Raw genomic sequence first — 27,540 nt, forward strand, 5'->3', positions numbered from 1 at the left:
TTAGTCGGCAGTGTTCGACAGTAGACGACTTCAGTCAAGCTTCGGGGACACGATGGCAGCTATGAGACTGCTACATTTTTCGAACAGGACACACGGACGGATTACAAAATGGCTGCACACTACTCTTAACTTGATTTTTTATCCTAAATCCCCTTTCATTCGATCGGCAGGACGACGGTCTCTCTTTCTTTCATGCATTACAGATTATGAACGTCCAACATGGATTCCATAGTTAGCTATATTTGACCTAGGCCTTTATTTTAACAAAAATGAGAATGCTTCTTGCAACAAACCGCGGAGGCTCAGTGCACTGTGTGGAGCGATCGTGCCTTCTTAAATCAATTCATACAGCACTCACCTCACCACCTTACGCCCCACATTGTCAATCGTATGACCGCGAAACGTCAAACAACTCACGCTTGAATTTACACACAACTATGGCACGTCGGAGCACTCATTCCGCAGTGCAGCCTCCAGACAAGAGCGACAGCTCTGATGTGAACGGCGACAGAAGCCAGTAAGATAAGTGCGAACTCGTCGGCGTGAAGATCCACTGATGGTTTCCCTTAGACACATATCTGTGTTGAACTCACTTCTGCAGACACCTAAGACGAATTATAAAGAACTGCATGAGTTCGACGCGAAACGGGCGGCCGATCAACAAGAGCTGAAGCAGTTGCTTGAGAAGCGAGCGCAACAGGCGTAAGTCCTCGATTTGTGTTGTTTCCATAAGGCTCACCATTCTCAATTCTGTAGCGAAATTACTTCCATTCGCCGCCGCAATGAGCTCACAAAAGCCATCCTCGACGCCCTCCAGACCCCGAATCGCAACGTGCATGGCGCCCCTCCTACTCTCGGCAACACAAAGATCGCCCGCAACGCCGTGTTCAAAACCGTCGCTCGCATCCTCAGAGCCTCAGAATATCTTGTTAGCGAGTATGACAAACTAGACAAGGTGATCACGGGCATGCACGACTCAGAGCATGAAGGTATTGCAGAGGCTTGGGTTGGGGACGTCGCAAAAACTGAGAGGCTGCTTAGATTTGGGGCCGAGACCGCAGTCAGAAACGTGAAGAGGGTGCTTGGTGCAGATGTTGACGCCGATGATGTGGAACACGAGGACGAGACGATGGAGGTAGTCGGGAAGCTGGAGCTCAGCTACGAGCTGAAAAGGAGTCTGCAATTTGCTGAGAGGGGAGTGAAGAAGATGGTCAAGAGCCTGCCGCGAGACGAGGGACGTTAGGGGGGAGGGTTTGCTGCAGCTGCTACAGGTAACAAAATCTTTGGTCAGACATCGTGATATGTACCAAGGTAATGGAGGGCAACACATGACTCGCTGCCGCAAGGCATTCGACGGCTCGGTCCATGCCCCACTGATGTGCCCTGGGGTGAGACGTCATTAGCGCATAATTCATACACATACGCGAGGAGTCTGCCATTCCTACCCATCTCGAGCTCTGTTGCGCTTGAACGCGAGTATAGCTCTGAGTGCGCTCCTGGAGCAGCGAGGTTGGGGTCACCATTTTGCAAATTGGTTGCGTCATATGTAACCCGTCCAAGCCGAGGCGGATGCCGGAAACAACGCTGAGTTTAACGCGAGTTATCGGTCTTGGATATTACTTCAGGCGGTCCATCCTGAGCCAATTACACGCTTGAAAGGTTCCAGAACCCGACCAGCGCCCAAGACGATGAGGTTTTCACGCCAACCCTCAATAGCGCTTCCCAGCGATCCGGGGTCAACGCGTCGCCCGGCATGCCGTCATCGCGCCTGCCATCAACGGACGCTAGAAACTGCAGAAGAATGTCTGAGGCGCTGTCTGCAACCTCAAGTCTGTCATCGAAACCTCCGATATAGGTACATACCGACCAAACGCCCGTACTTGAGCGCTCAGCGAGCTTGCCATTCATTTTAGCAACCCTCATGTTTCCCCCTCCGATGCAACTACTCTTCTGGACCCTTTTGTCGCCATGTGTATCCGCACAACTTTCCTCGATCCTATCATCGCTCTCCGTAACGCCAATACCTAGCAGTCTCGTAACCGAAATAACCCCCGCATCTTCATCATTCACATCTGTATCAGTGCCGCGAAATGCTAGTACATCGGCCCTCCGGTCTTCAACGACAGAGGAAGTCATTGGCATCACAGGCGTTGCTCCAACTGCATCCGTGAACGGCACCGCGACATCATCCACAGCAGCTCGCCCACGCCCGACGCAGAACACTACACCCTGTAATGGACATCCAGAATTCTGCAACAGGCGCTTCTCAAACATCTCTATGGTTATGGCTCACAACAGCCCATTCGTAAGGCCGCGTAACGCTGCCAGTAACCAGGTGCTGGAGGTCGAAACCCAGCTCAACGACGGCATTCGAGGGTGTACGTGTCTATTCACAAGTAGTACTGGTATTGCACCGCTGACTTTAAACTTAGTATCATTTGAAACACAGAAACCAAACGCTTCGAGCGCAATCCGACTTTGCCACACATCTTGTGACCTCCTTGATGCCGGAACCCTGGAATCCTATCTCACAACCGTGAAAGGGTGGCTCGATGATCATCCGTACGAAGTCATTGCAATTTTGATGGGCAACAACAACGGCCAAACAACGAGAAATGCGGCCACAGACTATGTAGAACCCTTCCAAAACTCAGGGATCCTGGATTACGTTTGGACACCATCTGCTAGGAATCTGAATTTGACTGAATGGCCTACACTAGCTGAAATGATCCTCAGAAAGGAGCGCGTAGTTGTGATGATCGATTACAATGCCGATCAGGACGCTGTTCCATGGCTCCTCAGTGAGTTCGAATACCAGTGGGAAACGCCATTCTCCCCAACCGATCCGTCCTTCCCCTGCACTCAAGAACGGCCGCCAAACCAAGCCGAAGAAGTTTCACGCAATCGCATGTACCTGCTCAACCACAATCTCAATGTCGAGATTGCCATCGGAGGAACAAGCATCCTCGTACCAGCTTATGGTCTTCTGGATCAGATCAACGCTGATTCTGGCAACGGCAGCGTGGGACTGAACATCCAAGGCTGTCAGGAACTGTGGGGCCGTCCACCAAACTGGCTGATGGTTGACTACTACAACTTTGGCAACTTTAACGGATCTGTCTTTCAAGTTGCGGCGACGGCCAACGGTGTCTCGTACAACCGCGACTCGTGCTGCGGTGTGCTGCGCAGAACAAGCGGGTCGGCTGCGCTCAGTTTCGACAGCGCCTGGCTTTACGCTGCTGTTAGCGTAGCCATTGCAGCCGTGGTACGGATGTAAATGACATTGCAATTCTTGCGTTTCCTCTTGATGCTGGCCTCTCTGGCGGTATTGGCCAACGAAAATTTCTTGTCTATTCATTGTTACTCGCATTATAATTAGGGGTCTTGGAAGCAAAAGGCGTTGGTGGCGTCGCTTGGTTAGTGTCTATCAGCGTTACGTATGTGTTCTATCATTTCTTAATGCAATGCATTCCACCACTTTTACACAATATTGGGTCCTTGTTGGACCGGACATTTACGTTAGTTTGATTGAATTGCTTAGCCCCAACTCAAAAAACTGAAAGTTGTTGGGATGAACCTTAAGATGTTCTACGCACCGTGGAGATAGCTCCGGAATAGGGTACGTTTCTTTCCCTATCCGCAGTAATGATCACACTGGGCTGAAATATGAAGGCCTGTATGCCAAGACGGTATTATCAGCGAGTCTACAGCTAGACGAAGTTTATGCCAACGTCACCCGTGAGAGTATTTTCCCTCGTATCGAATCACATATTTGTTCTTAGATATGGGTACGCCCGCTCCCGGTGCTGTCCTTGCTAAGCAGGATCCAATACCGTCGAAGTAAGCCGACATCTCATCGACCATCTACCCGCCAACAGCTCTGCATCCCTCCAGACCGTGCTCCGAATTGTCCACCCGCCCTTCGGACCAAAAACGTCCACCTCGGAGCCCTGAGCGCAGATGCGCCCACGGAAACGCGGGTGCAGTAACACCCGCTACCAACAGCATCCATGTGCAGCGTTTGGAAGTGTACTGTCAACCTGTGTCGTTGAGATGAGTTGCGAGACCAAAAGCGACCTGGCTCGCGTCCGAACGCGAAAGGTAACGAGGCAGGCAAAGTCAGTGTTAGAGTCCACGTCGAGCAGGCCCCGTCGCTGAACAACCTGCCAGATCGAAGCAGCCATCGCTGGCCGCACGTACGCTACGCATCTCGCTGGTCGAACAGTCGTGATAGCACGGTCAGGCTCGGACAGCACAGCGGCGCGCGCTGTATCCGCAGCCACTGTGTTTCCTCACGCTCGCCCGTTCCGAAAACCTGCAGCCCGCTGGTGCGGTGGTCAAACTGGTGGCTTTTTAAGTAGATATAACGGCTTGGAAACGTCGACGCAGGAGCTGCGAAGTTTGAAGCAACGCGGCCTGACTCTCGCGATGCAGGAGGTGTTCGAGACGCTTGACTCGGAGGCGAGGGATCATTTCGATTGCGAGAAAGGCATGATCGGGTTAGTAGGTAGCAGTGCTACGGCAACAGCGTGATGTTGCTTCTGATTACAAAGTCCGATTACGAAGACGGCAGTGTTCGCAACTTGATCCTGGCTTTGCCTGCTCGATTTGTTCGTCTGAGGGATTCGGAGATCGAGGGACGGCCCACATGGTTGTGCTGCGCCGTAGATGGGATCGTTGCAATGGAGGTCATGGATGTGAATCCACAGATCGCGAGGGATAAACCTCGTGACGAACAACACCTAACCGAAGCATACGCATGTTTTACTCGTCAGCAGAAACCCCATCGAAGACTATCGAAGACCGATGTGCAACGAGCCAATCTCGTACCGCACAGGCACTTCCACGTTTTCGTTGCACGACCGCAGCCCAGCCTCGCCATCTCCCCAATCCAGCCCACCTCCCCCTCCGAGCGACCACCAGGCTCTCCATCTCCACCCCAACGGCCACTAGCACCCATCCGTACCTATTGTACCGGGTCCGCAGCGCACTGCAATCTCGACCCCGCCCACGACCCAGAGCAGACGCAGCACCGCCTCAATATCCGAGGCGGCCAGCGGGCGGCGCCGCACCGCATCCTTCGCTGCGTGAGAACGCGGACGTAGATACAGGTGTGTTTGCACGGCGACGAGGACCCGCTGGAGTGGACACCTCGTGGCGCAGTCGTGGTCGGGAAAGTGCGCTGGAGCCCCTTACTCGAGGCGCCGAGGGCCGGACGACGGCGGCACGCGCTTTGACCGTCGACGTCGGTCGCCCGACGAGAAGCAATGCGAAGTGCCATGTCGGTCGTGGATCCCAAAGGCCCCCGGCCGTGCATATGCAGGTCGTTGCATTGACACGCGAGCCAATGTTGCACGGCTTTGGTGGTGGACCCTGGCAACGAGATGTGAACACGCGAGAACGATTTCGAGGGAAGGCTGGCGAGTGTCGTAGCGATGCATCTAGATTGCGAGTGGGACACGCGAAGTGGACTTGAGATTGATGTCAATGTTCCACGGCTTTGATGGGCCGGGCAGGATTCATTGTTTACACAATAAGACTATAATCATACCGAGGTAGAGGGCACTAAGGACATAGAGAACATGCCGTGCGTGTCAATAGATACAAGGGATGCCGAAATGAGACTCGTTGCGCGCGCTGCGACTTACAGAATGACCTTCAGAATCGCAAAGGAAAGAATAGAGATATAATACAAGATGTAGCGGAGAACGATGGAAATCGAACTGCTAGATCGAAAAGAAGCGAAGGACGTCGGGAGGATGCCGCCTGATATCGTGAAAACATGCGCATCTAGATCATTTATGTTTGGGACATAGCAACGATGCAGTCTCAGTAGGTGCCTCCAAGGCTGCCCCAAGCTGCAAGCACATCGTCGCTGACACTGTTCCTCGCCTTGCTGCGTGTCATGCTGGCCGCACTACTGCCGCGACTTGCATGCCTGGAGCGCTCACGCCCAGTCAACAAACTCGGTGCATTCAAGCTTGACGTATTTGAGTGCGAGGAAGCATTACTCGCAACGCTCTGCCTGTTGTATTGCTCAAGTGCATGGGCCATTGCACTCCTACGCTTGCCGCCACGCTCTGGCAGAGCTGGCAGCGGAATCGTAGGTTCGACCATACTCGGCGCCCGCGATGAGACGCTAGCTTCGGACACTGCAGCAAAGTCTTTCGCAGAAAACGAGGGAGGAACCGGAAAGGCCATATCTGCGTCAGACGACGCTGTGCGGCATCGCTGGTGGCTGGGCTCCATAGGTTCAAAAGACCTCGCAGCCTTGATGATGTGTACTGGCAGGTCAGTGTCAAGCACGACAACCTCTTCGCCGTCGGCACTGGTATCACTGCTGGCGATCTTCACGGTATCCCGGGTTTCGCCGAGACGAGGACCGGGCGTGATTGGCGAGGGAAGTGGTGAGACATGGCCGATGGTTGTCGGAGAAGCGACGCTGACGGTGTGCGAGGGCGACATGGGAGGAAAAGGGTCTAACGGCGAAAAGCTGACGGGTGTGGCAATGCGGTGCGGTAGCGAACCTCGAGCGGTGGGGAAGTTGAAGCCTTCAGTATCACTGACTGAGCTGTCGCGAAGACTGCTGATCATATTCGCGTCATGGTTAGTCTTGATTGGCCTCCCGCGAGGAGGTGGTGTCAGGTGCGTCGACGAGGTTGAAGACGCAGCTAACGACTTCCGTTTGGACTTCATCTCCACCATCCGAACAGGGCTGGAGACTGGCGACTCTGTTGCGAAAGACGCCGGTGTTCGACCTGTCCTTTGCAGTATTTCAAGTGCCCTCTGTCGCTGGTCCTCGTGCTCTGTGTAGGTGTTGGCGATGCTACTTGAGCTCTGCTTTGCCATTGAGGCACGCTTCTTGCGCATCAGCTCCAGAAGAGCCTCCTCTTCGGGCGTTACGGCCATCATCTTGCGTTCTGCTGCAAGCGAGGTTCTAGGCTGAGGTTCACTGGCTGAAGTACGTGTGCTGCGAATGCTGTATGCCGATGAACTGTGTGGTGCGTGTACAGCTGTCCTCGGACGATCGTCCTCGTCCTCCAGTATGACAGAAGGCTGCCGCAGGTGGCTGGAGCGCCGACTACCGCTGTAGTTGCTGACGCGCGAGAAGTTGGGGGGAGAGAACGGCTCGGGAGAGTACATGATGTCTATCGTAGCAGCACTTGTCGAGGTTGACATTATGCTCATCTTGCGCTCCGCACCCCGGTTCGGTCGCACTTCGTAAGCCTGGGCCTGCCCAAAGACGATCTCGCCTGCGTCGTCGTCAATGTTCAAACTTTTCCGGACTGCAAATCTCCGAAGGGCTTGGCGATCGTCGTCATATTCGTCCTCGGATGATGAGAATGACATGCAACTCGAGTCCTGGAGATTGTGTTTTGACATGGTCGACTCCTTGGTCTGGGTCGAGGTCTGCGTCTGTAGGGAGTATTCACTCGGCGAGGTCAGTCCGTGGATATCGATCATGTCCTCGTGTGAGAACGTAGCACTGCTGAGGCCTGGAACCGACTTCTGTGCTCGTGGTGAGAGATGTGAAGGGGCAGGATCTGCATAGATACCACTGAGAGAGGTTTTCCGCAGGGGTCCTTTGGATGAATAGCTGGGACGCAGGGCTTGTGGAGCATGTACTGGCGCTCTGAACGGCTCCGATACTTCATCGCTATCCTCGTCAAGAGCATCGAACCAGTGTTGCACGCCTTTCGGGGGTCGTCGGACGTGTACCTTGGCGCTGTCATATTCGTCGCGCTTGAACATTCTTTTTGGGGAGCTCGGCAGAGGCGGTGCATGTTCAGCGTGTCGGCGCGTCGCGTAGCTGGTCAATGTTGCATGTCCCTTGGGTGCCGGTGTAGGTTCCCGAGTCATAGGCTGTGCAAAATACTCAGAGCTCATGGACATGGCGGCCGGCGAATTGACCATCTTGGTCGGCGAGAGAAGTGCACGCGCATGGTTTTGGCCGTCTCCAGTTTTCGGTTTCGGGAAGAGCTTCGAAAGGTCCAACCGCGCCGGCTTGCTTTTGCGTCTCTCTACATCGAGCAAGGGCGACACTGGACTCGCCTCGTGGCTACTGTAGGAGTGGGCATGGCCGTCTGTGATGATCTGCGGTTGCCCTCGCCTCAGTGCCATGTCACGGACGGCAGAGTTGGATGTCTGCTGGGAGATGGAGAGCGGCGAGCTCTTTGCGTCGTAGTGCGAACGCATGGTGGAGTTTGAGGCCTGGGGGTGGAGACGGTAGCTGGCGGTGCTGTTGTCAGAGCCCCGGCGCGCGGTCCCGCTGTTGGCGTTCCCCAGAATGTTGGACGACGAGCGCTTCGACAGGATGGACCGTTTGGGGTACTCGGCTGCAGGGGCCGACGTCCGGTCGTCCCAGTCGTCACGGTAGGCCTCGGGCGAGACGCCAGCAGTCCTGTAGGCGGGGCTGGCCGGCGCGGTGGAGTTCTGGCGAGACCGGGAGTGGAACATGGGAGCGTCGGAGGTGCCCAGCACGCGGTGAGCTTTACTGGTGGGCTCGTCGCGCTGAGGGTGCCATTGCTGGGCGTCGTGCTGCGGTGTGCTGGGTTGGGGTGCACTTTCTCTGGCCTGCTGCGCGCGACGCCCCGGTATAGGAAAGGAGAACTTGGGACCACGGGTGCGGCCCATGGTGCGAAGAAGCAATGGCTCGGCCGGAGAGGAATTGGTGGCGTGGGTGGTTTTGCGCGGGCGCGCGATTCAGAGAAGAGGCCGTGGACGGGCCTGAGTCGCGGATGCTCAGACTATCAAGTCGCTGCGCGGCGCTGCATCCGGGAGCTTGGGTGGGCAGGGGCGGGCAGCAGGCGCGTGTGCAGACGGCAGCGGTCGACGCTGGGGACATGTGCGAGGCGGCTGGCCGGGGTGGTGCAAGGTGCGGTGCTGCGGTGCGTGGTGCGGTGCGACGGTGCAGGTGGAGTGGGAACGGCCCAGCTGCACGCTCGTCTCGATTCTGGCTGCTGCAGACCAAACCAAACTGCAGTGGAGGACTAGCAGCCCAGCAGGGGACTAGCGCAAGGGGAAGCTGCAGCTGCGCGGTCAGCGTGCAGCACACGGAGGGGTCGAATGCAGAAAGTTTGGTCGTGACGCACGCATGAGGTGGACCAGACTTAAGAGCAGGCGAATGCGTCCGGCGTCCATCGACCAGGCCCTCTGATCCGCAGGGTTCATTAGGGCTCGCTCGACTGGTGCTGGCGCCGTGTCCGCTACAAGGTAGCCGCACGGCGCACATCGACCACATCGCCGTGCGGCCTGCAGTGGGCCCTCCAGCACTGGCCGTGCCACCCATGCACGCGCCCACGCACTGAGGCTTGACGCGCAGGAGCAACGACCGCAGCGACCGCAGCGACCACGACGTCGACCGCAACCTGCCGGGGGACTTGCGCTGCAGAGCTACTCAAACACCGGAGCCTCAGCAACCGTCGCCGGTGCCTCGCAGCGCTGTCCGTTTGCGCTGTGAGGCTGGTCTCGCCGAGTTCAAACCTACCTGCCGTGTGGTCACGCCGTATCTTGTGCGCCCACCACTGGCCGTCGCAGGCGACGTTGCACAACCACGACGTGCCCCATAGCCACCGCGACAGCCCTTTTCTCGCAGCCACCCGGGAGCGTGGTTGTCGTGCACGCCCTGTGCGTCCAAGAGTCGTGCATGGTAAGTGTGGAATTCTGTATATTGGTGGAGCACGCGATCTTCGCCCCTTTCAGCTCCAGTCTCCACGACCATGTCAGGAGATGAAGCGAGTCGTCGCCCATGCTGCGCACCACGCCCCCCGACAATCGGTTGATCGGTCACTCAAAGCTTTGAACACTTGGAGCGTGCCGCCAATCCATGGCGCAATTCTGTCCATCTTTGCCAGTTCCTGTCGGGCCTGGTCGCTGCGTTCCAAAAATGGCTTCCATCTCATCTCGTATCGTGCACGCGACTCGCCCATAGTGCCGACCAGACGAATTCGGGAGACACGGAAATTCATCCCATCCTGAGAAACAGCCCATTCCAATCCCATGCCTGTCTGTCTCAAAACGTTATCGACAACAGAGCTTCATCAGAGCTTTCGGTCAAATACTTGAAGAGTGCCGCTCCACGAGACCAGCGCCAACAACCTGTGATCCTCCCCGCCACGCTCCGACTTCGATGTGGTCTCTGCGCTTCTACCCCGGATCGCAACTCCCGGATCTCAGGGGATGCCAACTGGTCCATGATTTACTTACAAGGAATGAAGCTGCCAGACCGCGCATTATTCATATTCCCAACATCTGATTCACCATCGCAAGGATCGCTGGAGCGCCTTAACGACATAGCGATCTTCATATCAGCTTAAGAGATCGCCAGAAAACGACTCAGGGAGCATGACGTCGCCGCTCTAATCGAAACAGATCAGACGCGATTTCGAAAGGAGATGCTAGAAGCAGAGAAGAAGTGATCGGACCCACACGGGGTCATGGGTATTGTGAAAGTCACGGCTAAGCAGTCCAGAAGCTGCACAAGGCAATGGGGAGGATCTGAGGAATGACAGGGTAAAGGGTGGACAAAGCATTGGCATACTGTACTCGAGACAAGGCCAAATGTCGCTCCCTCTGAAGGAACGACCGCATGGTATCATAAAAGTTGTGTAGACTCGAGACTGTGCTAATGCAACACACAGCAACGGCGCCGACAGGTCTGGCAGACCTCTCGAACGAATGAAACATGACCGAATTGTTTGTGTGGGGATCCAAGTGGCCAGTAGCTGGAAGCTAGCCTTTGCTATCCTCCCATCATTCAACTCAAAGTATGTTGTCGCTATGGAGTCTGACCGGTACAGCCGAAGTGATCTGTGTTCTGTAACTCGTGGCACGCGCGCCTGGCAAGGTGGCCTGAGTATCTCCCTCGAGGACGTCCACTGGAGACCGTAGCGGAGGGGAAGACCTGGTCACGGTCACATAAGAGTCTTTCTAGGGTAGGCTCTGTTGCATTGGACTGCTGAACATGGATTTTGGTTGGTGTGAAGTTTGCTGTGGACTTGGTCGTCCTGTGAGGTCACGGGTCGAGCCGCAGTGCTTATGTCCACGAGAGGCACAAGTGCAATTGCCGTCGAGACATGCGTCAACAAAAATTTAAACCACCACGCAGCGCGTCGTAATTAGTAAATACATGCACTGTGTAGGTGTTTTGCGCAAGCCAGGAGTCGGTCAGTGCTTTTGGGGTCCGAGAACCTATTTCGCGTTGTTGTCGTTGTTGGTGGCCGCCATGGTGCTTGGAAATGCCATTCGCCACATCTCTTGCTGGCGAGATCTCACCACAAAAGAACAAAGAACGTTCTGGAGCAGTCACTCGATGCTTGCCGCAGGGAAATGAGGCTGCAGCAAAAAGCGTAGGGCCAGCTGCAGCGGCCTAGCGCGAGTAAACAAAGGATTTCCCGCCAGGGGCAATGCTTGCTCATGCTCGCCACGATGTGACAAAATCTGACACGGTGCAGTGGAGCGTCACAGTAGTCGCAGGCATTGTGCCGAAGCCTGAGAAAAGAGGCACCGCTGCCATGGTGAGCCTGAGCCTGAGCCTGGGCAGCAGAGCAGAGGCAGACAGCGACTCCATCGTCGGTGCAGGCGAGACGAACTGTTCACGGTTGCGTGTTGGGGCGGATATTATGCGAGGTGGATCCCGCCGCTTCCGCCATTCAGAGGGAGGGAGGCGGCAGCGGCAGGTCAAGCGTGCTATGCTCGCTCGAGGCCAAGCCAAGCCGACTCCCCACCACCGCAGCGTGTCGAACAGCACTCCACCGCCCACCGCCCTCCGCTCTCGCGCCCCTCCCCGACTGAAGCCTCCGTGGTGTTTTGTCTCCTGCGTCCGAGCTCCGCACTGTACTTGCCTTGCAGGAGAGTGCCGCCTCCTTTCCGGCTGCTCCCTCGTCAGCGGCGACCCACCGCCCGAGGCCCACCCGCGACTAGCCACTCTGCGCGGCCACCCACGTCCTGCGACACGAGGCTGGCGACATGACCGCGAAGCAGCAGTGAACGACTCCCCCGCGTGTTCTTGCCCCTCGAACACAGCCAATTTCTGCGGCCGTCAGGACGACATCGCTCCCAGGGGACACGGCCTGCACGTCGGTGACACGAACGCACGCACACTCGCACCTCGCACCTTGCACTTCGCTCCTCTCGCTGGTCGACACAGGCACGAACGCCAGGCCAGAGTATCCTCGCCGCCACTCCTCCCGAACACGCTCGCTGTCGACATGTCGTCGAGCACCCAGGGCCACAGTGCCCTCAGCCGGCCAAAGTCGCGAGACTCCCACGCCACCATCGGCCAGTTCTCGTTCGCACCGGCAACGACCACTACCGTTATAACGACCACGTACACGACGACGACCACTCTCGCTCCCATGTGCATCAACGCCCCGGGCCTGTCTGAGCGGGACCCCAAGGAGTACCCGCTCGCACAAGTCAGAGCGCCGGAGTCGATACGGAAGATCTACTTCGACGCTGGTGGGGAGATCGGTCTTTTCGAAGAAGCGATTGATGCTCCTCAGACAGCACACGAGGTATGCAGCTAGCTGGTCCAGGGATCTGCCCTGTTCCTGTGCCGCTCGCCGCGGACGCGTTGACCACACCTAACTAACACCTCCCAGCACACAAGTCTCCAGGAGAACCTGCGAGCTTCGAACGGCAAGATACGCAAGATCGATACCTTCAAGGGTCCCGCGACATTTACATCTCCTAGCCGCCCGAAGCGTCTCGTCACGAAACAACGCCCCACGCTTCGATCAGTGTCCGGCCGCCGGAAACGCGATCCAACAGACGACTCGCCTCCACCGCCATCGATACGGGAAGCCGCCGAAATGGCAAGCCTACAACGTCGCAGCAAGAAGCCGCGGATCTCTACACAAGACGAAGATACCGCACACATGGGCATCACGCCCGACGATCTGGACGACATGGTCCCGGCTACTCCAGAAACAGAGCTGGACGCGTCGCAGACTGTGAAGATGCTGTCCACAAACGAGACATTGAGACAGTTGCGAGAAACAACCGCGGGACCTTCACACACAGACGCCGCATCGTGCGATAGCCAACAACTCTCGCAATCGTCATCCTTTCCCACCGGCGTGATCGACGGGCCAGGTGCAGCGGCGACGCCTCCAATTGCTGAATCTGACATGGAGCCACATTTCCCCGTGGCTCGACCAGCACCTATGCATCTGGACATTGCAGCTGCGCAAGACGCCAGCCTACCTAGTCCGAGTTTGTCGCCCACCACGTATGCTGCGAACGCCCAGCAGAGCCTCGCCGGAACGTCATCGCTCGGCCAGGTCGCTGATTACGAATCGAACGATGTCTCGTCGCTGGATCTTTCGCAGATCGAACGGCCAAAAGGCATCGAAGACATGACCCCCAACCCCCAGCTGCTGACACCCACAGTTTCGGGTATTCCGGAAATGCTTAATGCTTTCGACGCACTCCCAGAAGGAATGAAGGACTACGTCATGTACCAAATGCTACGTCGATGCAAGAAGTCTACGCTACACTTTGTCGCTGATGTCGTCAACCCAGCTTTGAAGCGGGATTTCATCACTTCATTGCCTACGGAACTCGGTCTCGAAATCATTGGATACCTTGACGTACAAAGTATGTGTAATGCGGCACGGGTTTCCAAGCACTGGCGGAAGCTCATCGACACACACGAGACAGCTTGGAAAGACCTTCTCGAGAAAGATGGATTTACTCTACCAACAGGCGAGCTGGATCGTGCTGTCCGGGAAGGATGGGGATGGCAGTTCACAGACGGCATTGAAAGCTACGAACGTGATTTGTCACGTTTGGCTACTGTTTCTCGATCAGATAACGAGCACGCCACAGGCTCAGCATCGAGCTTTCTCGCGGACCATGACGGCGCAATAACTCGATCATCATCCATGCGACAGAAAAGGAAAGCTGTTAGCAAACATGGCGGTTCAAAGAAGCAGCGCAAGAAGGGCTTGATGTCTACTAAGGCGCCATTTATGCCTTACCCGCTTCCCTTTGAGCAACGCGATGGACCTAACGCATACGCACAACGGGCCCAGGCCGCTATCCCGGATCCTCACCTCGGGTTGTCCAGCCTCCGTAATATGCATCTCTTCAAGTCTCTTTACCAGCGACACCATCTGATTCGAAAGAGCTGGATGGCCGAAGACACCAAGCCGAGACACATCGCGTTCCGTGCACATCAGCGTCACGTTGTTACCTGCCTTCAGTTCGATACCGATAAGATTCTGACCGGTAGCGACGATACTAACATCAACGTATACGATACCCAGACCGGAGCTCTACGAAGTCGTCTCGAAGGTCACGAGGGTGGTGTTTGGGCGCTACAATATGAGGGAAACACTCTGGTGTCAGGATCTACAGACCGCTCCGTACGAGTTTGGGATATCGAGAAGGGAAGATGCACACAGGTCTTCCAGGGCCACACATCGACAGTTCGGTGCCTCGTCATCTTGAAGCCAACCAAGATCGGTGAAACTCTCGAGGGGAAACCCATCATGATGCCGAAAGAGGAGCTGATCATTACCGGATCTCGTGATAGTACACTTCGTGTTTGGAAGCTCCCGAAGCCAGGCGATCGAAGCATCATACAGACTGGTTCTTCGGCTGCCAATGATCTCGACAACCCCTACTTTGTCCGTGCGTTGACTGGCCACCACCACTCTGTTCGTGCGATAGCAGCTCATGGTGACACCCTTGTCAGTGGCAGCTACGATTGCACTGTTCGCGTGTGGAAAGTTTCCACTGGCGAAACCATCCAGCGCCTGCAAGGCCATACACAGAAGGTCTACAGTGTTGTCTTGGATCACGCTCGCAATCGCTGCATCAGTGGCTCCATGGACAACTTGGTCAAGGTCTGGTCCCTTGAGACTGGTCAATGCATCTTCACTTTGGAGGGCCATACTTCACTTGTGGGTCTTTTGGATCTCAGTCACGAGCGCCTTGTGTCTGCTGCGGCAGATAGCACCCTGCGCATTTGGGATCCTGAGAACGGGCAGTGTAAAAGCAGGCTATGTGCGCACACCGGGGCCATCACCTGCTTTCAACATGATGGGCAAAAGGTCATTTCGGGTTCAGACCGCACACTCAAAATGTGGAATGTCAAGACTGGGGAATTCGTCCAGGATCTGTTGACGGACCTCAGTGGTGTTTGGCAAGTAAAGTTTAATGAACGTCGATGCGTTGCAGCCGTGCAGCGGAACAGCCTGACGTATATCGAGGTAAGTACCTATGAACGGGCGGACATCGTTGGTGACGGCAGCTAACATCTCCTAGGTCTTAGACTTCGGTGCCACACGTGACGGCATTCCGCTCAACGAGCGCGGCCGTCGTATCGTGGTCAATAACAGGGGCCACGAAATCGAAGACACCCCAGATGCCGACATGATCGACGCTACTGATCAACCCTAGTGGGGGGGCAATGACCCAACCCTTCACAAGTTTCTCTTTTCCACCAATACCCCATACGCGTTTTCTTATTTGGCGGTACCAGCGTTGGTACAGCAGCATGGCCTACGAGGCCGCCTCTGGTCCCTTGTTCATCACACTATCCGTATTTCGCGGGCAATGCATTTGCATGTCTACATGCACTTTGGGAAGGCGTTCATATTGGCTTAGGAAGGGTATAATTGCATAGCTAAGGCGTTTCCATACCTCATCAAGGTTGCACTGACGACGACAATGAATACCAGCATACTCCACATCAAGAAATAGTCTTCTGCGTTTGGTGAATCCTAAAATAGTCTTCGGTACTTCTGTTCGCGCTGTCTTGACGTGACGCGCCTGCCCCACCGATGGCCCCACACCAGCACCGAACGTTTGCTCCGCATGTTTGATCCACCAAACAGTCCAGCACAGCAAGCATCTCTACGCTCGTTGAGATGCGTCGCCCACTTTGTCGCCCGTGATGCCGGAGTACTTCTTCCATCTATCCTTCGAGCTCCATTCTTCTCGCTCTCCCGCAGACGCGACCTTCCTTCCGCCACCACAGACCAACATCTTCACGTCAAAGCTCCCAGCGCATAGGCAAGCACTGTGGAGCTCAGCGACGCCGGTGCCTAGAACGTACAGCGCTGCAAGTGCTTCTAAACATCGAAGGCTCAGCCAGCGCACACGACTCTCGCTTTCCGAGCACCACGATAGTCCCGTTCCTGTCGACCAAGTACCTACAAAGAGCGGCCAGGAAATCTCCCAGAATAGCTTCGCCGCACATCAGGATTGGCGCTTCGACACCATTTCCATCCTTAGCATCGACATGCTTCCAAACAACAACGGCGACTCAACAAGGCAGGCACTCAAGCAGGCTGCGACCTCTGGTGGCCTCGCCACCAAGGGCAAATTTGTGCCCTCCGATCCCAAGAACACAGAAGTAGGCTGGGGAGTCGTCCACTTATTTCGAGATGGACACGATACACCGGGACTATACGACGAGGTGGAAGGGGCACACGGGCCTTTCATAGAGGAGGACTGCACAACCCTTTGCATCCTGGCTGTACCCTCGTACATGACGCCGTCAGATTTTCTCGGTTTCGTCGGAGAGCAGACAAGAGAGGACGTTTCGCACTTCAGACTTATTCGAACGGGTCGGGCAAACAAGTACATGGTGCTCATGAAGTTCCGGGAATCAAGCAAGGCAAGAGAATGGAAGAAGGAGTGGAATGGCAAAACATTTAACAGCATGGAGCCCGAGTACTGCCACGTCGTTTTTGTCAAGTCGATCAATTTCCAAGACGGCGATGCTTCGACCCGTGATCCATCCTCGTATCCCGATCTAACAAACGACCCATTCACACCGGCCGCAACCCAGGAATCTACCACGCCGTTGCCGCCAAATTCGAGTGTATCCCCGTCCGCCGAAAGTAGCTCGCTCACAACGGCGCTCACGACCAAGCCACATGCGCCTCCCACGCCCGCTCTAGTCGAGCTACCAACCTGCCCTGTCTGTCTTGAGCGCATGGACGAGACCACGGGGCTGCTTACCATCCTCTGCCAGCACGTCTTTCATTGCGCTTGCCTTGAGAAATGGCGCGGCTCGGGCTGTCCTGTATGTCGCTATACTCAGAATGACGCCTTCACGTCACAACACGGTCTCGACGGCGACGCGCCAGAAAATATGTGTAAGGACTGTGGTGCCACCGAGAACCTATGGATTTGCGTCATCTGCGGTAACATCGGTTGTGGACGCTACGACGAGGCGCATGCCTTTGCCCATTTTAAAGCTACGAAACACACGTATGCAATGGATGTTGTGTCTCAACACGTTTGGGATTATGCAGGCGACGGCTACGTTCATCGTCTGATCCAGAACAAGGCCGATGGAAAGCTGGTCGATCTTCCTGCCTCAACGCATCAGTCCGTGGGCGGCGCAGGCATGACCGGCTATGCCAACGATAGCGTTCCGCGCGAAAAGCTGGACAACATGGGCATGGAGTACGCCTTTCTGCTCACATCCCAGCTCGAATCCCAACGCGCATACTTTGAAGAACAGCTTTCAAAAGCAACAGACAAAAGCACAAAGGCCGCAACTGCAGCGGAAGAAGCGTCACGCACGGCATCTACACTAGCGAAAGACTTCAAGGCTCTGCAACAACAGTACATCGAAACCGTAGCTACGGTGTCTGGCCTGGAGAAAGAGAGCGCAAGAAACGCACAAAGGGCGACGTCAGCATCAGATTTGGCCCGCACCCTGACAAAGCAATACAAGGAAGAGAAAACCATCAATGACTCCTTGCTGACACGCATCAAGCATCTCGAGAAGGTTGCTGCCGAAGCCGAAGCCAAAGTCAAAGATCTAGAAAGCCAGAAGGCGGATCTCGAGGACCAGAACCACGATCTGTCCATGTTCATAAGCGGAACGCAGAAGATCAAGGAAATGCAGGAGAACGAGGCCTTTGGCCTGCAGGAAGGCGAACTCGAGGCCGGCACCGTCGAAGTCGGCAAGAAGAAGAAGGGCAAGGGCAAGAAGAAGGTCTAGAAGCCCACGCCTGGCAGTGCACAATCGTGCCCCGTCAGCCCTGCAAGTGACTGCCGCAAGACACCAGATTCCGCAACTGCGTTCTGGACGGAGGAAGCTCGCGCGCGCAATGCGATGATCGACCAGGACGCCGAAGAACGCGCAATGCGCGCCCTCTGGGACCGTTCCCGTGCACAGATCCCCAGCCCCAGTCGCCCACACGACAGCACGCCCTCTGCTTGCCGCTCAGCCAGTACTGACCTCCCCGGCGACAGCGCGCCCAGACCCGCTCTTCAATCTGCACCGCCGGAGAGCAGGAACGACGCGTTTCTGCGCGCTGTGCTCGATATCGTGAATCCTTGCTCTGCATTCTGGCTATGGAGTACGCCGAATCGATTTGAGATGATCTCGACGGCTCTGCGTCTCGGGCAGAGGGAGGCAGCTGCTGGTGGCATACTGCTGATATGGATTATCGTTAGCTTATCGTTTTTCTGAAATACTTTGATTGCGGCGTCTGGGTTTGGCAAGCGTCGAGGGAGCGAGTGAAGAGATACCCATACATACATAGCACTAGACGCGCCACGGTGCGTTATGCACCCCGACGTAATATCACCACATCGTTTGCAACTGCTCATCTCGTTTCTCGACACTCTCGGCAAGTATGTGACCCTCGCACGGCAATGGCGCGTTTGAAATGCACTGATTAAGATTCGCTACCAATGCTCAATCCCCAGCGCCGCACAACACCTCGAGGAAGATATGGAATATGTACAGGTCGTGTCCGCTTTTGCTCTGCAGAGAGAAGCCAAGCCAAGCTAAAGAAAAAGGTGGGAGCTCGCTATCCCAATCGTCATATTCGTCAGTAATCGTAAGTGTGCTGGATGCCGAGCAGAGGAAGTACAGCATGACAGCGGCAATGAAGTACCCGGAACATATCCAATCCGGCGCCAAGACAAAGTAAAAAAAGTACAGCTGCTATTTGATCCAACGACTCCGGGTCGAGGTCTCAGATCCAGTCGTCGTCCTTCCCCCCAACAGGGCCGCCAATGTCGATCTCCCTGTCAAATGCGAGCCCAAGGTCGAGCTTTGGGACTTCGATCTGCGGCGCGGGCTCGGCCTTCTTCTTCGGACTCATTTTCACTGGACTTGTGCTGCTGTTGTTCTTGTCTCCACTGCCCATCCTGACAGGCTTGACATCCCATTCGTCATCGAGTCCAGCGCCAATCCATACTTTGATGCTATCATGGACAGCACCGTAGTACTTGGGGTTACACGCGCGCAACTGCCCCATAAGCTTCTCGAATCCTGAGATGCGGAGGTCTTCGCGAAGCTGGTTGCGAGCTTCCCGGGTTGGCAATGAAGCGAGAAGCCCGTTAAGGAGATCAATGTGAGTCGCTAGGTAGTTTGTTGCGTCCCACTCTACGCCACCAACGTAGGGAGCAGCAGGGACGATAGCGCGAGGACCGGGGAAGTGTTTCTTGGCGTAGTTCTTCGCCGACAAATCCGTGGAGGGCGCAGACGGCATGGGAACAACGTTCAAGTGGTGAATGAAGATCCAGAAAACTTCCTTAGTGACGTTCGTCATTTCCTTACACCATATCTGGTACGGGCGGGATGTATGCATCTGCAGAATGAACGGAATAGTGGAAGATTCCTTCTCTTTGACGGGGTCGCGGAGGTATGTGAGGAGCTCTGCGGCGCGTGAAGCAAGTTCAGTCTCAGATGCCATGTCGATGTGAGCGAAGAAGATTTGGATGATGAGCTCACGAGTGGTGAACTCGCTAGGACCCTTGTGCTCTTCATCAAAGAGCATACCGATGAGCGCTGGATAAAGAGTGGAGGAAATGCTGGCGAGCTGCCTCAGGGCGCTGTCTGTCGTGCAGAGGCCTTTCAGGCAACGAAGGAGCTCGTGGAGGAGTGTGTCTTCGTGATCTTCGCGCCATTCAATTTCCATGATTCGGTGGAGCAGACTCACAAGCTCCAGCATGCCGCCGTCTTGAATGAATGTATCGACCCAGTCGACCGTTTCGTTCCGTAGCAGCAACCGAAGTTTGTGCAGCTTGCCAACTTCCACGTCTTGAGGCTTTGATGTCTTCTTCAGGTAGTTGATGAATTCTGCAGACTTCAATGTCTTTGAGCTGTTAGAGACAGATCTATTAGAAGCTGCGTCCGAGTGCAGGGATCTGGAAGAGGGAGATTTTGGGATTGGACTAGGAGGCTTTGCAGTCGCGCCGAGTTCCGTGGCTCGCTGCTTCTTCGTGGGAGAGTTGCTTCTGTTGAATGTGAAAGTCCTGCTCGTCGGACGCTCGCGTTTTGAGCCGTCTGCTTTACTCGTCTGCGATGACGACATCTCTTCTTGAGCGGAGTCATTCCTTGACTTGGTGGACTTCGAAGATTGGTGCTTTGGAGCGCTCCTGTCTTCACTTTCCCCTATCGAAGGAAAGGATGTTGTGGACAACCGCGGTGTATCTAGTTTGTGCGTTCGCACGAAGTCGGCCTTGACCTCGATCTTTAGGGTTCGCATCGCAGCGCGCTGATGTGTAGGAATGTTTCGCGATTCCTGTCGCTGTTAGCTGTTGTTACGCCTCGGAGTCTGATCCTGACTTACCAGCACCTCCTCGAACTCAAGATCTACAACCTTCGGGTCGAGCTCTTTTGTAGGCGTTACCGGCGGAGCGTCTGGTTGCTTTGACCTGCCATTGAAAGCAGCGACCGCAGCCATGACCCTGTTAGGCTTCTTTGTTGGACTTGCTGGTGGTGGTTCCGCTACTTCGTTTCCCACAGGCCGTCTGCCGATATCTGTGCTCGCGCGCTCAAGTGCGGGCCTTGCAGACTTGCTTTTCGATGGAGAGCTGTCTCGTGTTCTCTCTCCATTCCCCTGCGCCGCTGTCAACGGAGGTCGATCGGTGCTCTTTTTGCGTGTGAATGTGTCGAGTAGCGATGCTGTGGACATGGGAATGTGCATAGACTTCGGTCGTTCTTTTGGAATAGGTCGCTTCTGTAGAGAAGGTTGACCTACCTCGAAGAAGTCGCGCTGTTTCGAAGGCGAGTAGTTCTGCGGGGTAAAACGGTTGATCTCGCCCTCAAGGCTCCGGCGCTGGTCGTTGAGCGGGACCTTATGTGTAGTTGTGACGTCTTGCAGAGGCTGCGAGCTGAATTGCGCCCAGATAGGAGTTGGCGCTGGTTCAGACGCCATCGGTTGCAAGAAAGGGGCGGTGTTCTCCTTGTCCTTGCTGGGCGACTGTGCAAGCTTTCGCGACTTGCTCTTGCCGAACATGGACGCCAGGTTAGTTGATGACTTCATCTTCTTCGATTTCTCGAGTACTGCCTCATCCTCCTGCGATTGTTTCTCCTTAGCCTTGTCCTTGCCCAGCGATCGCAGCGACACAGTACTGAGCGTCTTCTTGTGCAGACCCTTTCTTGGACTCGAGCTGCGAGTGTCGTGCGACTGTTTGCGCGGCGACGGTGGCAGGAAAGGGAGGTTCTCGAGCTGATTGTTGGCAGCCCGCGATACGCTGTGCGGGTGGTCGGGCGGTAACAGCGGCGCGTTCATGGTCGCGGACGGCATAGGAATGTACGGGGTAGTAGACTGCGCAGCCTTCAGCGCGGTGCCGTCAGATGGTGAGCGCTTATGCTGTCCGATGATCGACTTGAGCACCGAGGCCGACTTGTGACGGCGATGCCCTGCGGCGGGGCCTGGCGCAGGCGCAGCCATTGCGACGGCAGCAGCGACAGTAAAAGGTGCAGGTGCTATGTTGGGGGCGGTGGCCCAGAGCGATGGAGTTGGAACGTGTGCGAGCTATAGCAGGGACATGTCTGGCATAGTAGGCGGAGCAGTTGGGGTGGTCTACTCCAGATGGTTCGTGCCTCATTACGTCGTAAACAAACTGGCCGTTTCTGCGGGAACGGCAGGGGCGCTAGCGGGGTCGGCATTGAGCGCGAATGCACGTGTCACACCGCAATTCGACTTCCTGCTCGCTTCTAGGCCACTTATTCCTTGAATAGTTCGAGAGCTGCTCCTTTTAGCCACGGGATCTATACTGCTGTGGACCATTATTGCTCGTTCGCGGCAAGTGCTGCCGAGTCGCGGTTCGATCTTGTCGGGACACTCGATCAGGCGGACTTACATATGCTGAGCGAGCAGCCAGTTGGGGGTCTGAGCAGATTGTCAGTACGAGACCGGAATTTGTAATTGGAAGCAATTTCTCGATGCATTGCATTAGCCTTGTGTTCACATCCTGTCTGCATCGCATCATGAACGACTGGGGCACCAGGGGCAGCTTCAGCTTCGGCATCAGACCCTGCAGGTAGACTGTCGGAAACACGCATGCTGGCTTCGGATACATCGAGAACACGTCAAATCATGGATGCCAGATGTCGTCCACCACTCATCCGTTCAACGCCTGATGAGCAAGCTGCATTCTCCTTCCATAACCCCCGTATATCCATCCCATCGCATCGGCCATGTCGTGGTGATAGGGGGCCCAACCTGCGCTTTGTTAGCCCTTGTCCTCGCTTGATAACGAAGAACTGACCTTCTCTGGTGAACCCACGCTCCTGTTCTTTCAACCCTCGCCAACCCGACTTTTCCTGCAAGCCTAATTGCACAACCCTCGCTCTGTTACCTCTCGTTGCAATGATTCTGACTTCTCCCTTGAGATTCTGCTCTGGCGTTGCAAGCCGCCAATTCTGTACAATCTCATGTCCCGGGCGAGCGGACCATTCCTGCATTTTGCGGCCGTCGTCTGTTCGGTCTTCGTCTCTGCTTTCGGCCTGCTTGGTGGGTACGATCCACATGTGTACGCCTGCGCCCGAGGCGTCTCCATCGCGCTCCTTAATCATTCCATCCCAGTTCTCTGGTTGTTGCTGCCGTTTGTGTCGGGGATCGTAGCCCGACGCGATGAAATCTGTACAAGGCGTGATATATGTAAGCCTCTTCCATGCATCGCTCTTGAGAAGGGCTTCAATGTCCATATATGTGGTTAAATCGCGCCAACCATCGCCTAGTCCGTAGCCGTGCCAGCAGTCATACACTTCCAGCTCATCAAGAGCGAGGCCTGGTAGGAGGGATAGTGCATTGGCAAAGTAATACGTGGGATAATACTCTGGCCTGTCGTCTGCATAGAGTGGAAATGGGAACGCGCGAACTCGAATGCGACGTAGCCGAGTGACAACGCTTTGATCGACAGATAACAAAGTCTCAAGAAAGTCTTCTGTGCCGCGAAAGTGGAGAGTGCAGTTCAGCGGGAGATGACGCCAGGCTTCTTCATGAATCTGGCGGCATGTAAGTAGCAAGGCTGCACGAGGTGGAGATGTATTGCCCGGGATGGGTTTGCTGGAAGCGCGGTGGCCATGAACGATCGTGTACGAGCTGAAGAGAAAGCCGTAGATCAGTTCTCGCAGCTCCGCTGGAATGGTAAGGAGATTAGGCGTAGCCATGTCGTAGAACGGATGCAGTCAGACGGATGCAGGTGTGATTCGGTCCCCCTCTTACACACGTGCTGAGAAAACCTTTGGAAGCGGTGGTTGGCGGAAGGGTGATACTTGAACTTAAACCCTGCGAGTTTAATCACAACAAGGTCAGGATGCCTCGAGTTTCAAACCACTCAGCTTGACCGTCAAGGAAGGGTCACGCGGGGTCTTTATGGCGTGCCGGAGCATTGCACTGCACGCTAGATCATTGTTAGTATGACGTTTGGGGTACCAATCGACGTCTACCCTGCCGTAGTGGGGATGACGGGATTGGCTCCCGCAGCGGTGTAGTAACGCAAACATCTTGTCAAGATAAGGACCCTGCCGCGTGTCATCTGCCACACTCTCGCGTACGAGCTGCTGTGGTATCCAGATAACTGCGAACCAAGGTCGAGTCCGGCCTTCATTTCAGGCATGGCACGTTCTGAATTGCTAGTTCCTTGCATTTATTTGACTATGAATAAGCACGCTTGCTGCTGGGGTATCATCGATGCATCTTGACCGCTACGGGTCGTGACTACCTCTAAGTAAGTTGTTCTAGTCAGACTTGGACCGCACACGGTTCTTCTGTTGTTGCGCTGCAGCCTCTTGTATCTTCTTCTGCTGCCATTGCCATTCGACGAGTACAGGTAGGAACTGCCACAAGTCGAACTCTGGCCACAGACACTTCAAAAACACAATGGACGTGTTCTCGTGGCATTGCCATAGCATGAAGTCGCTCAGCCTTTCAACGCCCGAAGTGCGTACTAGCAAGTCGAGGGGTGGAGCGTCCGCCGTCATTGTGTTGTCCGTCAAAGTTTGAGCGGTGATTGCCTCAGGGTCCAAGAACTGGTGCAGACTGTGCAAATCATCCTTCTCTGAAGGGTTGATCGCCGTTGAAGTTGACGAAGACCGCTCGTCGTCGTGCTTGTCATCCTTTGACGGTGAAGACGGTCGAGACTCGTGCTGCTCAGCTCCGCTTATCGTATCCTCCTTCAAGGACTGCTGGCGAATATGCTGTGTGATGCCCGATTCAGAGAATGTACGCTTCGAGGGGCTCTGGAGATTGTGGATCGGAGTGCTGTAGGTCTCGACGGTTTTCATAACAGCAGTCGTGATCTCGTGTCGCGATGTGTATGGGAAGCATATGTTCAGGATTGCCCTGCCGCTGTCAGTCATCTTTCGATACCCAGAACAGCAGAATCACTCACCTTTTGTTGTGCGCAGTCATGGACACAGCTTTGTCGACTGCCTTGAGAACGTCGGGCTTAACCAACTCTCGCTGACCCAGTACCCTTACAGATGCTCCGTACCGATCGAGAAGAGCCCCGTGCTCGGACAATTGCTCGAGCTTGACCTTGGCCATGGACATCAGGGCATCGACCTCGTGCTTTGATCGCTTGAAGTTCTCAATGCTGAAGGCGTAGATTGTGACGACCTTCACGCCAGTCTTGTAGCAGACTTCTAATATCTGCGAAGGGGTCAATCCTCTGCAGGAGTGCCTCAAGGGTGCAACATACCCTCGCCAAGGACTCGAAGCCCATGTTATGCCCCTCAACAGTCTCAATGTGGTGGTTTCGCGCAAAACGCCTGTTGCCATCCATCACAAACGCAACATGCTGAGGAATTGGACCCTGCTTCAGGGAGCCGATGAGAATCTCTCGCAGCTGCCGTATCGTCCATGCAACTGGCGGCGAAGTTGCAAACCATTTGTGTATGCGCGAGTCGTGAAGAGACCCCATTGTAGGAATTGTTGAGTGTTGAAAGGATTCGATCTAGGAGTTTGTCTTTGGAATGAAGCAGATGCAGGACAGCTGAGGGCGAAGTAGACGGAGGGACGAAAGTGCGATGCGGTCTACGGTGGAATTGGAAGGCTAGGGTATCACGGAATGGACGGCATGCTGCATAAGAACACCAGGTCGCGTAAGATGCTACGTAAACCAAGGACAGAAAGTTGAGGCGCAGGCAGGGCTGACGCACCGTCCAAGGGACCTCGGAGAGCAAGCGTTCCAGGCTTTGCCACTTTGGGCCTGCTCTTGGCGGCCTCGCTTCCAACCCTGCGTGGCCTGCCGTCACACCCGCCGATTCTTCCTCCGCCTGACAACGCAGCCTCTTTGCCGCGCAATCGGCGCTGGTTTCTGCTCAAGACTCACCGCCACACCAACTCTTTTGCTCAAGACAGCACAGTCATGGGCGATGAGGCGAAACGGGATGTCACGCAGCTTGCTGATCAGTTGGTGGAGGGGTTCACAGCGTTGAGCGGAGAGTACCAGGCTCTGTTCGACCAGCAAAGACAGCTTGAATGCAAGCTGTCCTGGGCCAAGCAGCAGGTAAGCCACCCTTTGGTTGTTCACACCCACCTCTCCTATGATGATACACTTAGCTCTAGACCTGCAGCCGCTCTGCGGCTTTGACAGACAACAACCACATGTTATCCTGATCCTCCTTTCTATCACACCACTTGTCACACCATACTTCCTTGGTTCCAAGCTGACAAGCCACAGTATCTCGAACTTCTGAAGCGCTTCACGCCGAGCACACTGTCACAGGATCATATTGCGTTCCTACAGGACCTCGAGCGAGCCGCCGACGAACAACCTCGGGTGCGGTTGAATGTGGTGGATCTGTTGGCTCAGGGCGATGATGTGGAACGAAAGAGTCGGGCTGTAGTTATTAGACAGGCTGAGGTCGCTGCGGCTGCCCTGCGTACTCCCACCGAGGATGCTGGTGTCAGAATCTGGAGCGGCCCTCAAGCGGACCCACAAACAATATCATCGAATACCAAAACGAGCAGTGTCACTTCGCCCATGGAGAAAGACTTCACCGCACTGGGCACTCCCAGTAAGCTTGGGTGTCCATTCGCTTCAGGCGTTGGGAGAGGCAGCTCGCTCGCTACTCCACGCAGCTCTGCTTCGAGGCTGAGCTCGCAAGACAGACGATCCAAACGCCCATCTTTTACCGACCCTATTCGCGCAGAGATATGCGGGAACATGCCGTCCTCCCCGTCTGTCTCCATCGAAGGCTCTGCTGCTGTATGCCCAATTCGTTTCCTCGACCAGCACGATCCTGAAGAGGTTGCGAAATACTTTGAGAAGCACAAGCATGAGTTGCCGAGAAGCCATGAAGTGTGTATCACTCGCTTCCAGAGTAACCAAGAAAGCATCGATCAGCTGGACCGCAAATATGGCAATCTTACCAACATGATTCAAGGATTAGGTCAAAAGCATCAAGCATGGCTGCCTGAGGAACCAGATGAGGCAATTGTGGAAGAAGGAGAGCAGGAGGGGAATTCCGACTCCAAAGCAGATGCAAAGGTCACAAAATGGGCGAGGGCTGTTTCTGAAAGCTTACAAGGTGTGGCGTCACCTCCGGAAGATTTACCACCAGTGCCAGCTGCAGACGACGATAGGACGAGTCGCTTTGATCGAAATCTGAAGGACGTAAGGGTTGGCGAGTCTCCAAGCCGCCCATGGGGCATATCGATTCCCGCGAGGTACACAGACGCTGGAAGTTCCTCCTCAGTCGGCTCAGCGGCAACTGCATCTCCACAGGTGCCGCTGAAGACTGACCGTGAGGTTGGTCAAACACCACAGAAGCCTGCCGGTAAATGTCCGTTCGACCACGAGGCCTTGGCAAGGATGAAGGCTGGAGGAGCACCCCCAGCGATGCCTACCCAGGCAGCTACGACTACGCTACCAGGACCCAGTACATATCAGCCACCAAGTTTGAAACCTGAGCCGACCATCAAGCCGGAGCCAGTGCCCCAACCGCCACTGTCACAATCGAAGGAGCAAGATGTGCCCAAGGTCATTCCTCAAATGGTCTTCAACGGCCCCGTCTTTCTGGGGTACCCTCCAGAACAACTCATTGCACTGTTGCAGAACAGCAATCTTGGGGGTGCTTTTCGTGGTGCTTAGGGTGGATTCTTTCATTTCGGTGTTCATGCTCCATCTAGCGTGCGTGCAATGGTTACCACTCTGAGCGTTCTGCATGCCTTTATTTTATCCTTCATCTTTCGTTTTTGAGCATTTTTTTTACCCCCTGTAGGCATGGAGTTCTAGCGCCCTGCATGACCAACAACGATAAACTCCTATTTGGATATGTTCGTACTTTTAGTTATTATCAGAGGCCTCTTGGTT

The 27,540-nt window shown here is 55.2% G+C and overlaps 10 protein-coding genes across 10 annotated transcripts; 6 read left to right on the forward strand and 4 right to left on the reverse strand.

Annotated features, from left to right (window-relative positions):
* Nucleotides 1–437: 437 nt before the first annotated feature.
* Nucleotides 438–1,626, forward strand: C7974DRAFT_452622 (uncharacterized protein; the record flags this gene model as incomplete). Its single annotated transcript, XM_046145835.1, has 3 exons — nt 438–517; nt 571–702; nt 757–1,626. 3 exons carry the CDS (start codon nt 438–440, stop codon nt 1,241–1,243), a joined length of 699 nt encoding a protein of 232 aa, XP_045998135.1. The 3' UTR covers nt 1,244–1,626.
* Nucleotides 1,627–1,936: 310 nt separating this feature from the next.
* C7974DRAFT_310484 (PLC-like phosphodiesterase) lies at nt 1,937–3,277 on the forward strand (the record flags this gene model as incomplete). The annotated part of the gene is made up of 2 exons (XM_046138271.1): nt 1,937–2,378; nt 2,433–3,277. The coding sequence occupies 2 exons, from the start codon at nt 1,937–1,939 to the stop codon at nt 3,275–3,277; spliced, it is 1,287 nt and encodes a 428-aa protein (XP_045998136.1).
* Nucleotides 3,278–3,784: 507 nt separating this feature from the next.
* On the forward strand, nt 3,785–5,476 carry C7974DRAFT_375460 (uncharacterized protein; the record flags this gene model as incomplete). The annotated part of the gene is made up of 4 exons (XM_046140208.1): nt 3,785–3,840; nt 3,987–4,101; nt 4,171–4,503; nt 4,793–5,476. 4 exons carry the CDS (start codon nt 3,785–3,787, stop codon nt 5,474–5,476), a joined length of 1,188 nt encoding a protein of 395 aa, XP_045998137.1.
* Nucleotides 5,477–5,829: 353 nt separating this feature from the next.
* C7974DRAFT_433417 (uncharacterized protein) lies at nt 5,830–9,721 on the reverse strand (the record flags this gene model as incomplete). Its single annotated transcript, XM_046144920.1, has 5 exons — nt 5,830–6,021; nt 6,190–8,567; nt 8,749–8,883; nt 9,302–9,368; nt 9,488–9,721. 5 exons carry the CDS (start codon nt 9,719–9,721, stop codon nt 5,830–5,832), a joined length of 3,006 nt encoding a protein of 1,001 aa, XP_045998138.1.
* A 2,488-nt stretch (nt 9,722–12,209) lies between these two features.
* On the forward strand, nt 12,210–15,408 carry C7974DRAFT_309645 (WD40-repeat-containing domain protein; the record flags this gene model as incomplete). Its single annotated transcript, XM_046138231.1, has 3 exons — nt 12,210–12,515; nt 12,603–15,218; nt 15,274–15,408. 3 exons carry the CDS (start codon nt 12,210–12,212, stop codon nt 15,406–15,408), a joined length of 3,057 nt encoding a protein of 1,018 aa, XP_045998139.1.
* A 440-nt stretch (nt 15,409–15,848) lies between these two features.
* On the forward strand, nt 15,849–18,107 carry C7974DRAFT_170233 (BRCA1-associated protein 2-domain-containing protein). Its single transcript, XM_046136133.1, has one exon. It carries the CDS (start codon nt 15,905–15,907, stop codon nt 17,969–17,971), a length of 2,067 nt encoding a protein of 688 aa, XP_045998140.1. The 5' UTR covers nt 15,849–15,904; the 3' UTR covers nt 17,972–18,107.
* Nucleotides 18,108–18,770: 663 nt separating this feature from the next.
* C7974DRAFT_170237 (GTPase binding protein-like protein Rid1) lies at nt 18,771–21,920 on the reverse strand. The gene is made up of 2 exons (XM_046136134.1): nt 20,559–21,920; nt 18,771–20,510 (listed from the first exon to the last, which is right to left on the reverse strand). The coding sequence occupies exons 1-2, from the start codon at nt 21,663–21,665 to the stop codon at nt 18,957–18,959; spliced, it is 2,661 nt and encodes an 886-aa protein (XP_045998141.1). The 5' UTR covers nt 21,666–21,920; the 3' UTR covers nt 18,771–18,956.
* Nucleotides 21,921–22,141: 221 nt separating this feature from the next.
* On the reverse strand, nt 22,142–23,594 carry C7974DRAFT_423727 (uncharacterized protein). The gene is made up of 2 exons (XM_046144396.1): nt 22,486–23,594; nt 22,142–22,439 (listed from the first exon to the last, which is right to left on the reverse strand). Exons 1-2 carry the CDS (start codon nt 23,387–23,389, stop codon nt 22,339–22,341), a joined length of 1,005 nt encoding a protein of 334 aa, XP_045998142.1. The 5' UTR covers nt 23,390–23,594; the 3' UTR covers nt 22,142–22,338.
* Nucleotides 23,595–23,848: 254 nt separating this feature from the next.
* Nucleotides 23,849–25,358, reverse strand: C7974DRAFT_471532 (undecaprenyl diphosphate synthase family protein-like protein). The gene is made up of 3 exons (XM_046146507.1): nt 24,922–25,358; nt 24,613–24,872; nt 23,849–24,563 (listed from the first exon to the last, which is right to left on the reverse strand). Exons 1-3 carry the CDS (start codon nt 25,141–25,143, stop codon nt 23,960–23,962), a joined length of 1,086 nt encoding a protein of 361 aa, XP_045998143.1. The 5' UTR covers nt 25,144–25,358; the 3' UTR covers nt 23,849–23,959.
* Nucleotides 25,359–25,423: 65 nt separating this feature from the next.
* C7974DRAFT_170272 (uncharacterized protein) lies at nt 25,424–27,488 on the forward strand. Its single transcript, XM_046136135.1, has 2 exons — nt 25,424–25,731; nt 25,906–27,488. Exons 1-2 carry the CDS (start codon nt 25,591–25,593, stop codon nt 27,316–27,318), a joined length of 1,554 nt encoding a protein of 517 aa, XP_045998144.1. The 5' UTR covers nt 25,424–25,590; the 3' UTR covers nt 27,319–27,488.
* Nucleotides 27,489–27,540: the final 52 nt, after the last annotated feature.

This window comes from Boeremia exigua, assembly GCF_020726555.1.
Source record: "Boeremia exigua strain MPI-SDFR-AT-0100 chromosome Unknown C7974scaffold_5, whole genome shotgun sequence".
Lineage (NCBI taxonomy): Eukaryota > Fungi > Ascomycota > Dothideomycetes > Pleosporales > Didymellaceae > Boeremia > Boeremia exigua.